Source organism: Rutidosis leptorrhynchoides, chromosome 5, assembly GCF_046630445.1.
Source record: "Rutidosis leptorrhynchoides isolate AG116_Rl617_1_P2 chromosome 5, CSIRO_AGI_Rlap_v1, whole genome shotgun sequence".
NCBI classification, from domain to species: Eukaryota; Viridiplantae; Streptophyta; class Magnoliopsida; order Asterales; family Asteraceae; genus Rutidosis; species Rutidosis leptorrhynchoides.
Genome location: NC_092337.1, coordinates 127,763,448 through 127,774,789, shown reverse-complemented (window position 1 = coordinate 127,774,789; position 11,342 = coordinate 127,763,448). Strand labels below are relative to the sequence as shown.

The following is an 11,342-nucleotide window of genomic DNA, read 5'->3' as shown; positions in this document are numbered from 1 at the left end:
ATTTTGTTGTAACATATTTGTATTGTAAACCATTATGTAATGGTCGTGTGTAAACAGGATATTTTAGATTATCATTATTTGATAATCTACGTAAAGCTTTTTAAACCTTTATTGATGAAATAAAGGTTATGGTTTGTTTTAAAATGAATGCAGTCTTTGAAAAACGTCTCATATAGAGGTCAAAACCTCGCAACGAAATCAATTAATATGGAACGTTTTTAATCAATAAGAACGGAACATTTCAATGGGGATATTCTATATGCATCCTGTTAGTTCGGTTATCAAGCGTTCACCATATGAATGATTTTTATCTCTATGCAGTTTGCGAAATGCCTGATATGAGATGGATATTTATGAAAAATGGAAATGAAAATCTGGTGGTCTATTAAAATAATGGAAATGATTGTTTACGATAAACTAATGAACTCACTAACCTTTTGGTTGACACTTGTAAGCATGTTTATTCTCAGGTATTAAAAAAATCTTTCGTTGTGCATTTGCTCATTTTAAAGATATTACTTGGAGTCATTCATGGCATATTTCAAAAGACGTTGCATTCAAGTCGTTGAGTTCAATAAAGATTATTATTAAGTAAATGACATATTAGGTCAGTTATAGTTTGGATATTATGAAATGGTATGCATGCCTGTCAACTTTCGATGTAATGAAAGTTTGTCTTTTAAAAACGAATGCAATGTTTGTAAAGTGTATCATATAGAGATCAAATACCTCGCAATGAAATCAATTATTATGTAACGTTTATAATCGATATGAACGGGGCATTTCATATCATAAAAATAAATAAATAAATAAAGTAAATAACCCTTAAGTTGCATGTATGACTTTTTTTATAATGGGGATCAATGTCAATGGATCAATGTCAATGGATCCGGAAAAAGAAGACTCGTGGTTTTGGAAGTTAAGTGGATGCGGTAAATTCTCTACTCAAAAGTTAACAAAAAATCTTATGGCAAAAAACATTCCTTCGAGTGCGAATCCGTTCGCAACTATGAAAAATTGTCTTGTACTAAAAAAAGTGGGTGTTTTCGTATGGAGAGCAAAGCGGGAAAGATTACCCGTTTTGGTCGAACTTGACAAACGAGGTATGGATCTTCATTCCGTTAGTTGTCCTCTTTGCGATAATGAAATCGAATCGGTCAAACACTCTTTACTTGATTGCAAGCATGTTAAGGTCATTTGGGAGAAAATTCTAGCATGGTGGGGTTTCGGTTCGGTCAATCTATCTTTCGGGAACCTTCTACCTGGTTATTGTCCTTTTCAATGTTCCGAATTGGGTAGTAAAATATGGCAAGCGGTTGAATGGACGAGTTGCTACCTTATTTGGAAAAATAGAAACCAAAAAGTCTTCAAGAAGTCAAATTGGTCACCTCCGGTTGCGCTTAGTGAGATACAAGTCAAGAGTTATGATTGGATTGAGAAGCGATGCAAAGGAAGAAAGATTGAATGACATGATTGGTTACTTAATCCACAAACCTTTCTTATATAATTTGTAAATAATATTCGTGTAAGTTGGTATATTAGCGTAGGATTCTAGCTCAGCATCTCTTCATTTTGTATAGCGTGCGTACATCATTGTATTGTTGAGATTCTCAAGTTACAATATATTCTGCTTTTCAATATATATATATATATATATATATATATATATATATATATATATATATATATATATATATATATATATATAATGGGGTATGATGACATGAACTTCTATGATTAAGTAAATTTTCTTTGAAAAGCTATAGACATTATTAATGATCCAGAAAGATATATTTACAATGCCGCCGCGTCAAGAGCGATACAGTGACATACTCAAGTTGACCTATGAGAATAATAACATTACAGGAAGTAAAAGTTTTTTTTTTTTTTTTTTTTTTTTTTTTTTTTTTTTTTTTTTTTTTTTTGAAGGCAACTTTTATTACAAAGAAACAAGAGATTTATACATCGATGCGTTTAAGGCTCACGGAAGAAACTAAACTAAAAAAGACCCGAGAAACTTTGTCAAAACTATAATGCTATATACTATAAGCTAACCAGGAGACTCGATGGAAAATTATGGAGTAGGAAAACACTTGTACTCTCAAGGATCACCACTATTAGGAAGCAACTTGAAAATTCAAGTCGCGTAAGATGCGAGACAGCAGTGCCAACTGAGACGGCTACAAAGCGAATCGATTCCACCCACTTAGATCATTGGTCGTAGGAAGAAAGAGAGCAACAAAACAAAACCTACAAAAACTAGCCATTTCCTTCTTTGATTGATGCGTTACGGATTGAAGATATCGGGTCGGTTAGCCAAGATAACCATTCGAGGCACACATTCTTTCCACGACAATTGATCCATTCAAAACGTTTTGACTGGATATCCGATAGAATTTTTGGAGGACTAATGGGGTCATTACCGTATACATGGTCGTTTCGATTTTACCAAAGTAGGTAGCTCGAGACCCAAATCAACGCTTTTCAAATGGAGGCGTCAAAGGAGGATGTGAAAGCCGGATTGGTTGCTTTTGCTAAATCCGGTAGGTTACCAATCCTTAAATGGTCTAGGTTCCACCATTTACGGATTTTTTTTCCCAAACTTCCGATGCTACTTTGCACTTGAAAAGTGTGTGTTGGAGTGTTTCATTATCCTCATCGCATACCGGGCATCTAGTTGAATGTAAATCAATGCCTCGCTTATCAAGTTTGGTTCGGACAGGTAATTTGTTTATGATAGCACTCCAGATTAAGATGCCAACTTTTTGGGGGCAACAATGAATTAATACATGATGGGTCAATAGTAGTACGGCCATCAACAACAATTTCATCCAGGATTATTGTGAGTGATTTGGAGGTGTATATGCCATTGTTTTGAAATTTCCAAGTCCATGAATTATTTTGTTTGCCTGAAGGAACATAATTGTGTAATCTTTCCAATAAGCTTGCAAATTCAGTGCCTGCCCTCCATTTTGGTTCAATCGTCCAGTTCCAGGTTAGGATAACAGAACTTTCGACCCATTTTACTCGATCGGCAACAGAACAGTTCTTGTCATTTTCAAGTCTGTACATCCTAGGGTAGGCTGTCCTAAGAGAGCCTTCACCGCACCAAACGTCATCCCAAAAGCTTGTCTCCATGCCTTGACCTATGACCTTAACAAACGCGTTAGTGATATCGCACCCTAACTTGGTTAGGGTGTGTTCCACATTAATAATATTGTACCAAATTCTACCCAAAATTTTTTTGAGATTATTATTTGAAGACGAAGACATACAACTTAAACCCCCATTTTTTCCATAGATGCTTTTAATTGATAATTCAAGCCTAAAAGGAGTTGTTAAACTTAAGTAAACGCCACCACCATTTTGTGAGCAAAGCAAGTTTTTTTTTATTTAAGTGAACAAACGTTTAAACCCCCATATTCATATGGTAAAAAAATTTTGGTTCTAATTTACCCAAGCCATTTTTCTTTGGTCAAAAGAACCACCCCCCCCCCCCCCCCCCCCCCACCCCAAAAAAAAAATAAAAAAAAAAAAAAAATCACGACAAACTAAATCTTTGATAACTGATCGGGGCTTTGAAAAGTGAAAAATAATATAAAGGAAGGCTACTCAAAATCGACTTGATTAAAATAAGCCTTCCTCCAAAAGAAATGGATTTCGCTTTCCAATCCGTTAGGCGTTTTTTGAATTTTTCATAAATGCGTTGCCAACTCATTTGGATTTTTAAGTTTTCACCAATTGGTAGTCCAAGATAGTTAAAGGGGAAAGAACCCTCCTTGCACCCAAACCATGAGGCAAGTAAACTTAATTCATTTTTTGCGAGACCAATCCCGTACACACAACTTTTACTTAAATTTATTTTAAGACCCGATAAATCTTCAAAACATTTTAAATTTTTTAGGGTGTTTCTTACTTCCACTTTGTTCCACTTCCCGAAAATGATTGTGTCGTCGGCATATTGTAAATGGGAAACGAAAACTTTATCTTGACCAACCTCAACCCCACTTATTAGATTTTTCTCTATTTCCATATTTATAAGATAGTTTAGACCTTCGCTTGCTATAATAAAAAGAAAACGGGAGAGCGGATCTCCTTGTCTCACCCCTCTTTTCGGCAAGAATTGCTCAGTTGGAGAGCCATTGATAAGTATAGAAATAGAGGTTAATTAAGGAAAGCGCTAATCCATTTGATCCATTTAGCCACAAAACCCATAAAACCCATAATTTTTGTAAGAAAATCCCAATCAATACAATCAAATGTTTTTTCAAAATCCACTTTAAAGATATAGCTTTTTCAAAATCCATTTTAAAGATATAGCTTTCGTAAGAAAATCTCAATCAATACAATCAAATGCTTTTAAATCGTCTATTGTTTAGAGTGCGACAAGGACGCCATCAAGGATGTATCTATCATTAATGAAAGCGCTTTGTTCTTCACCGATAAGCCACGAGACAATTTTTTTAAGTCTATTTGCAAGTATTTTGGAATGGATTTTTTAATAGCTCCCGATAAGGCTAATTGATCGATAGTTTGAAAAATTTAAAGGGTCGTGAATTTTAGGGATAAGGGTAATGAACGAGGCGTTGCACCCATTTGAATTAGACTCGGATTCCCAAAACCAATTGATAGCATTTAAAAGGTCTACTTTAATGATATCCCAAAATTTCGTAAAGAATAAGAAATTAAACCCATTCGGTCTCGGGGTTTTGTTTTTTTCACATCCCTTAATTGCCTCGAGGACCTCTTCTTCACTAAATAGGGCTTCAAGCCCTTCAACCCTACTATGTTCAAGTTTAGGTCGACTCCAATCATTTAGTTCGAATTTATTGTTTTTTTTTAAGAAGTGTTTTAAAAAAAGTCATGTGCTTCCTTTTAATAACCAACGGGTTTGTTGACCAAAAACCCACCACATTTACACCATGTATACTATTTTTGCGTTGTCTTTTACGAATGACTGAATGGAAAAAATTACTATTCTCATCACCTTCCAATGACCATTTGTATCTTGATTTTTGTTTGAGCATCTCGTTTTGAGTCTTTTCCTTTTGAAATAAACATTCATGGTCTTGCATCCAATTCAGTCTTTGTTATTCATTTAAATTGACTTGTTCAGCTGTGATCTCCCATTCATTAACTTTTTTTTGTAAGTTCATCAATTTCAGAGTTGAGTTTCCCTTGGGAAGTCAAATACCATTTCTTTAATTCCATTTTAACATTTTTCAATTTATCACGAAACACACAATCCGGCTTTTTGCTTTTTCCATATTCCACGCCCTTTTGATGATATCTTTGGAGTCTTTTTGTTTAAGCCATTCATCGAACACCTTTATTGGTTTAGGACTAAAATCAGCTTCTCCATCTTTTATCATAATAGGACAATGATTCGTATATTTCTTGTCGAGCACTAAGGCATTTATATTTGGCCACTGATTAATGAAGTTTTCAGAAACTAGAAATCGATCTAGTTTACTAAATTTACGCCTGTGATCGCTGATTCGAGTATACATTCTTCTTCCAAGAGGAATATCATAAAGGTTGTTTTCTATGATGATTTTACTGAAGCGAGCAGCTCGAACTTCCGAGAACTTGGTGTTTTTCCTTTCCGATGAGAAACGTACCTCATTAAAGTCACCTAAGACTACCCACATGACCCCATCGCAGGTCATGATCTAATTTAAATCTTGCCACATTTTCTTTTTACTATCATCCGAATGGGGTCCATATACGTTGATTATGATCAATTCGGTACCTGCATCTTTCCATTTTCCTTTTACCGCGATAAAGGGTTTTTTTTCAACAACTTGGTTAGCGTCAAAAATATTATGGTCCCAAACCATAAGGATTCCACCGGATTTGCCCCTGGAGTTTTTAAATTTTAACAGATAATTTAAAATCGTTGCAGCCCCAAATTTTTTCAATCCAATTTTTTGGAAACGTTTTACATTTGATTTCTTGTAAGGCAATAAGAATAGGTTTTTCGCGAAAATATACTTTTTTGAACCAATTTAGTTTGTTTTTATCATCTTTACCCAAACCTCTAATGTTTAGTGATATTATCTTCATTGGAAAAAACTTAAAAGAAAGAGACTCAAATAAATTACCTTTTAATGCGACCCGTTCTTCCTCGATATTCCAAGTGTTGCACCAACTTTGTTTACACTTAGCGAACTATCTGAAAGTGAAATAGCTGCCTTTTTCTTGATGTTTGCAGAGTTCTGTTTAGGCTTGAGGCTCTTTTTTATTCCGTTTCATTTTGGGACTCTAGCTAGGGCTTTGATGTTTAAGAATTTGGAGGATGAGTTCCACTTTCTGACATTGGACCAAAGACTATTGCTTGATGAGGATTTGGAAGGAGTGCTATCGCGAGTCCTTTTTCTTTTCTTAATTGGAAAAACTTCAGCTGTTTGCTTTGATTTTTTGGTGAGGGAGGGCTTCTGTGATTTCGATTGTGTGGGAATGGGTATTCTTTTAGAGGGTTTCGAGCAGAATACGAAGTGAGGAGTTATTTGGGGATTACAATCTGATTCGTCAATCGTTTCAGGAATAGTTTGATCAGGTTCGGTTAAATTAAAACAACCATTATACAGACCAAGGCAATCGTCGATAATGTTTACTCGGGAAGTGGGCTTAAGTGCTTCAAGCAGGCTAGACTGGGTAGAAGGTGTGTTTGGACTTTGTGTTGATTAGGCTGGTATAGATGGGCTAGGGGTGGGATTCTTTTGTGGGTGGGATGGGCTAATGGGATTGGTGGGCTTAGCTGCATGGTGAAATGTGGGCTTAGGGGAAGTAAAAGACTTAATGGATTTGGGCTGGAATTAGTGGGCTGTATTGGGCTAGATGTTAAATAAGAGGATTTGTTAGGTGTTCGGGGAACGGTATATTGGTTCTCAGTATTGAAAAGTGGGACCTCGTTTAACACTTTGTGATTTTCAATGACTACCTCATCCTCTTCCACATTAATGAAATTAGGTTTTCGATAATTCCTGTATTTTGAGCTTTCCTTTGAATTCTCCTTGGAAATAGGTACTCTTTTACCGTTACTCGTATGGAGAGACGCGCTGCCATCATTATTGTTAAAGTCGTTTACTGACGTGGCAACATGCCTCGATTCGTCAGTTTTATCTCCGGATGCCGGCACGTTTGCCGCTGGTGGTATCTTGGCATCTTCATCATTTTCTGATTCAGTATCTGATGCCTCAAATTCTGATAGGTGATCGGAGTTGCTTTTTGGGTCAGTTTGATTATCGAAATTATCAGTTTCATCCATTTCAATTTCCACAATTTCTTGAACATCTTCAATTACTTTTACATAGAAAAGTTTACCACCTGCTTTGACTTCGACGGTTGCATTTAATAGTTCATTACCCCAAAGCTTAACTAAGACTCTGCCAACGATTAGGTTTTGGTTGCCATCAAAGTTGCAATTTTGGAAGTCATATGTAGGGCCGTACCATCTTGCGATTTTCTTGAAATTTTTACAGACCAACAAGATATAGGTACTCCCTTGATGCTTAGGCATGTAAGTCTGGAGCTCTGGAAACATTTGTCTTCAATTTTTTGGATATTCTTTAGCCAATTTCGGATTAAGTGGTCTTGTGATTCTAGTATGTTTTTCATCGTATCTTCATTGTCAAAAGTCAAGCAAAGATCTAATCCACCTAGGTACTTGATATTGAAATTTGAAAGTCCCTCTGCTGTACAGAGGGTGGGAAATTGTTCATTTAAATCAATGTCGGTTATTTCGCCCATAATTGCATGATTTAGAGATTCTTTGATTGTTTCCTCTTCATCGATAGAGATGACTCTGAGTTTGTCTAGTTTATTTGAAGTGATGTTAAAGGAGTCTAAGACTTTGTTGAAATTACGATTATCTCGAAAAGCATTCCCATGACTGGGTTGATTGTTTGTATCAGTTTGAGGTTTCAGAACATATTTCAGGTTTGGGTTATTTGGTGATTTGGGGTGATGTTTCTGGGAATTAAAAGTGGCTTTTGGTTGAGGATATGTGTTTCTGTCACCGACATTAGGTCTTGTGTCTTTTCGGTGGTGGGCTTTGTAGGCCCTTAGCCAGTTGCCATCTACATATATGGTATTTAGCCGAATCAATAGATTGTTGATGTCATTGATGCCTTCAAACCTTACAAACCCATATCTTTTCCCGTGTCTAAGTTGTTTTTGTGCAGGGATATAAATGCCTTTTACCGTGCCATATCTTTTGAAAAAGATCCTTAGATCGTTATCACTCCAATGGCTTGGATGGTTGAAACATGATTGAGTTGATATTATTTGGGATGGTTTGGGGGGTTTTTGTGTAAGGGGGTGTTGTGTGGGTAAGTTGCAAATAATGATTGTGGTTTTTTTAGTATGTTGAATGATTAGGACGATTTGGAGCACCATATTTCTGAATGAGGAAACGATTGTTTTCAATCTTTTGTTGTAAATTGAATTTGTTTTTGTTTTTATGCTCGACGCGAATCCATTTTTCTTCTTCAATGTCTTCATCAACTGAAGGTTTGAATCTAGAATATTGGTTTGAGGTTCCGGAAATGTGAGAGTGAAAGGGGAGGTTGGGAGAGGAAACATTGTGCTTGGCCAATATTTTCAAAAAAAAAAAAAAAAAAAAACGAAGTAAAAGCTATTACTGTTATAATTCAGTAGGCTTATAACTACCTTTAATGGTTATAAGAACAAAGAGAGAAAAAGAGAGAAGAAGGAGAGAAGAAATATTGATATTGATATTTCAAGAGAAATGGTGCACCTTAAATGGCTACCATACATGTCTATTTATAGCATAAAATATTACTATGCAAGAAATATAATAATAATAAAATTAACATCCAATCTAGATATTTTATAACACTCCCCCTTGGATGATAATTTTATTAGAGAATAACTAGTACTGTCTCGTTAAAAACCTTGCTAAAGAAAACCCATTGGGATAAAACTTTAGCTAAGGGAAAAAGAGTGCAGCATAGAGTTGACTCCCCCTCAAGTAGGCAACGTCTGAGTTGTTACATCTTCTGAACATGCCTCATGTCAATATTATGAACGTGTGTTCTGAAAATAGCAGTTGGCAGTGCTTTGGTATAAAGATCAGCAGAGTTGTTGATTGAACGTATCTCATTTTAATCTGGTTGTCTTTTACGAGATCTTGAGTATATGAGAAGAATCTGAGGTTTTCATCTGAAACTGTATCATCTAAATCTTTTATGTACAAGTTTAGCCCCTGTGATTTGTCTACAGTCTCCTTCACGGTTTGCTCAAACCCTTGTTTCAATTCCTATTCCCTTGTAGTTTTTTCTGAGCCTTACCAACATACCATTCTTTTCCATCAAACTTATGACCGTTAAGACCGTCTATGGCTTTGGCGCCTCGTCAGTATTTATATTTTATTCAGTCACTTTTGATACTCTTCTTTCATTTGTATTATGCAAGTTGCATTATCTTCATATATAGTTGTTGGTGAAGATAGTTGTTAGTCTTTTATAGCGTTCTAGTCCACAAGAATCAATAATGATTTGTGTCATTGATCTCAACCAAACACATTTTCGAGTAGTTTCATATAATGCAATCACTTCGTCATGATCTGATTATGTTGCAACAAGTGTTTGTTTTAAGAACGCCATGATTTTTGTGGTACCTCCATTTAGGAATACATATCGAGTTTGAGATTTATCTTTATGAGGATTTGATGAATGACCTGCATATACATAATCAACCAAATCTTGTTTTGAAACGTTAGAATAAAATAATTTTAAATTAGCAGTTTCTCAAGGGTATCAAAATATGTGTTTATCCCATTCCAATGTCTTTTTGTAAGGGCTGAGTTGAACCTTGTCAACAAATTAACTGCAAAAAAATGTCACGTCTTGTACAATTTGTAAGATACATAACAGTCCCAATTGCACTAATATATGGAACTTCTGATCCGTTAATATCTTCATGATCTTTACGGGGATGAAATGGATCAGTGCCAATATTGAGTGATCTAACAACCAATTGGCTTTATCTTTAAAAAAAATGTTTTAAAATCTTTTCAGTATAAGTTGTTTGATGTACAAGTAGACCATTAGGCATATGCTCAATTTGCAATCCAAGGCAATACTTGATTTTTTCAAGATTTTTTATTTCAAAATAATTCTTTAGAAGTTGAATGATTTCATAGATCTCTTTATTTGTTCATATGATGTTAAGAACATTGACATAAACAACTACGATCACATATCCGAACATTGTTTTTATAAAACATACGTGCAAAATAAGTTTATATGTATACCCTTTTTCTTATCAAGTAGTCATTTAATCGGTTATACCACATACGTCCCGTTTGTATAAACCCACTTAGAAATCTTTGTGATTTAATGGAATATATTCCCTTGGGTTTTACATTAGATGCTTATGATACCTTAACCCTTTAGGTATATTCATATATATCACTATTAAGTGATCCATACAGATAAGTAGTAACAACATTCATGAGATGCATTTAAATAACTACCAGGTTGATTAAGTATCTAATAAGTAATTGTATCCATTACAGGAGGATAATTTTTCCTCCTAATTCATTTCTGGTCTTTGTGGGAAATATTGAGTTACAAGTCTAGTTTTGCCTTGTAACTTCATTTGCACATTTCTTTTCGGATAAAAATTCATTTGTATCCCATACGTTTCACATCTTTAAAGTGATAACGATTGATCCGAAAACTTTTCTTTTATCGAGCGATTCTAATTCAGCTCTTATTGCTCCTTTCCATTGAGCTCAATCATGTCCATTTTGTATATTCAATGACAGATTTTAGTTCCAGATCATCATCTTTATTCATGATGTCATTGTAACATTATATGAAAATATCTCATAGAGATTTTAGTTTCATTTCGGTTCCATAATATTGCATAATTTATCGCAATTTTAGTATTTACATTTATCAATATCCTCTGCAGAAGGAATATTGATTTGTGGTTCTTCTTGAACACTTTCTCTTACCTCATTATCAGCTGATTTTCTTTTTCGAGGATTTTTATCTTCGGAACCAATTGATCTTCCACGTTTGATGCGTGGCAAAGACTCAACAGTGACATTATTGCCAGCTTTTGGAATTTCAGTTCGAGCTGGAGCATTTATCGCTGGTATATATGATTTAGTCACTTTTTTATATCTGTAAATGCATAAAGTAATTAATTTGCAAGTTCTTGCATATGCATTATTTTTGAACTTTCGTTTCACATTCTTTTGTGCGAGTTCAATATACCTTAATTGATGTTCACATCATGAAGCATCATTTTATTTTTTATTTTTATTTCTCCCCCTAATCTAGGGAACAATGTTTTATTAAAATGAC

The 11,342-nt window shown here is 34.8% G+C and overlaps 2 protein-coding genes across 2 annotated transcripts; one reads left to right on the top strand and one right to left on the bottom strand.

Moving 5' to 3' along the window:
• Window positions 1–853: 853 nt before the first annotated feature.
• On the top strand, window positions 854–1,468 carry LOC139849013 (uncharacterized). Its single transcript, XM_071838690.1, has one exon. The coding sequence runs from the start codon at window positions 854–856 to the stop codon at window positions 1,466–1,468; it is 615 nt and encodes a 204-aa protein (XP_071694791.1).
• A 3,754-nt stretch (window positions 1,469–5,222) lies between these two features.
• On the bottom strand, window positions 5,223–5,669 carry LOC139849012 (uncharacterized). The gene has a single exon (XM_071838689.1). The coding sequence runs from the start codon at window positions 5,667–5,669 to the stop codon at window positions 5,223–5,225; it is 447 nt and encodes a 148-aa protein (XP_071694790.1).
• Window positions 5,670–11,342: the final 5,673 nt, after the last annotated feature.

Coding starts and splice junctions, on each gene's coding strand:
- LOC139849012 (XM_071838689.1), bottom strand. CDS start 5,669: ATGACCTGCGATGGGGTCATGTGGGTAGTCTTAGGTGACTTTAATGAG.
- LOC139849013 (XM_071838690.1), top strand. CDS start 854: ATGGGGATCAATGTCAATGGATCAATGTCAATGGATCCGGAAAAAGAA.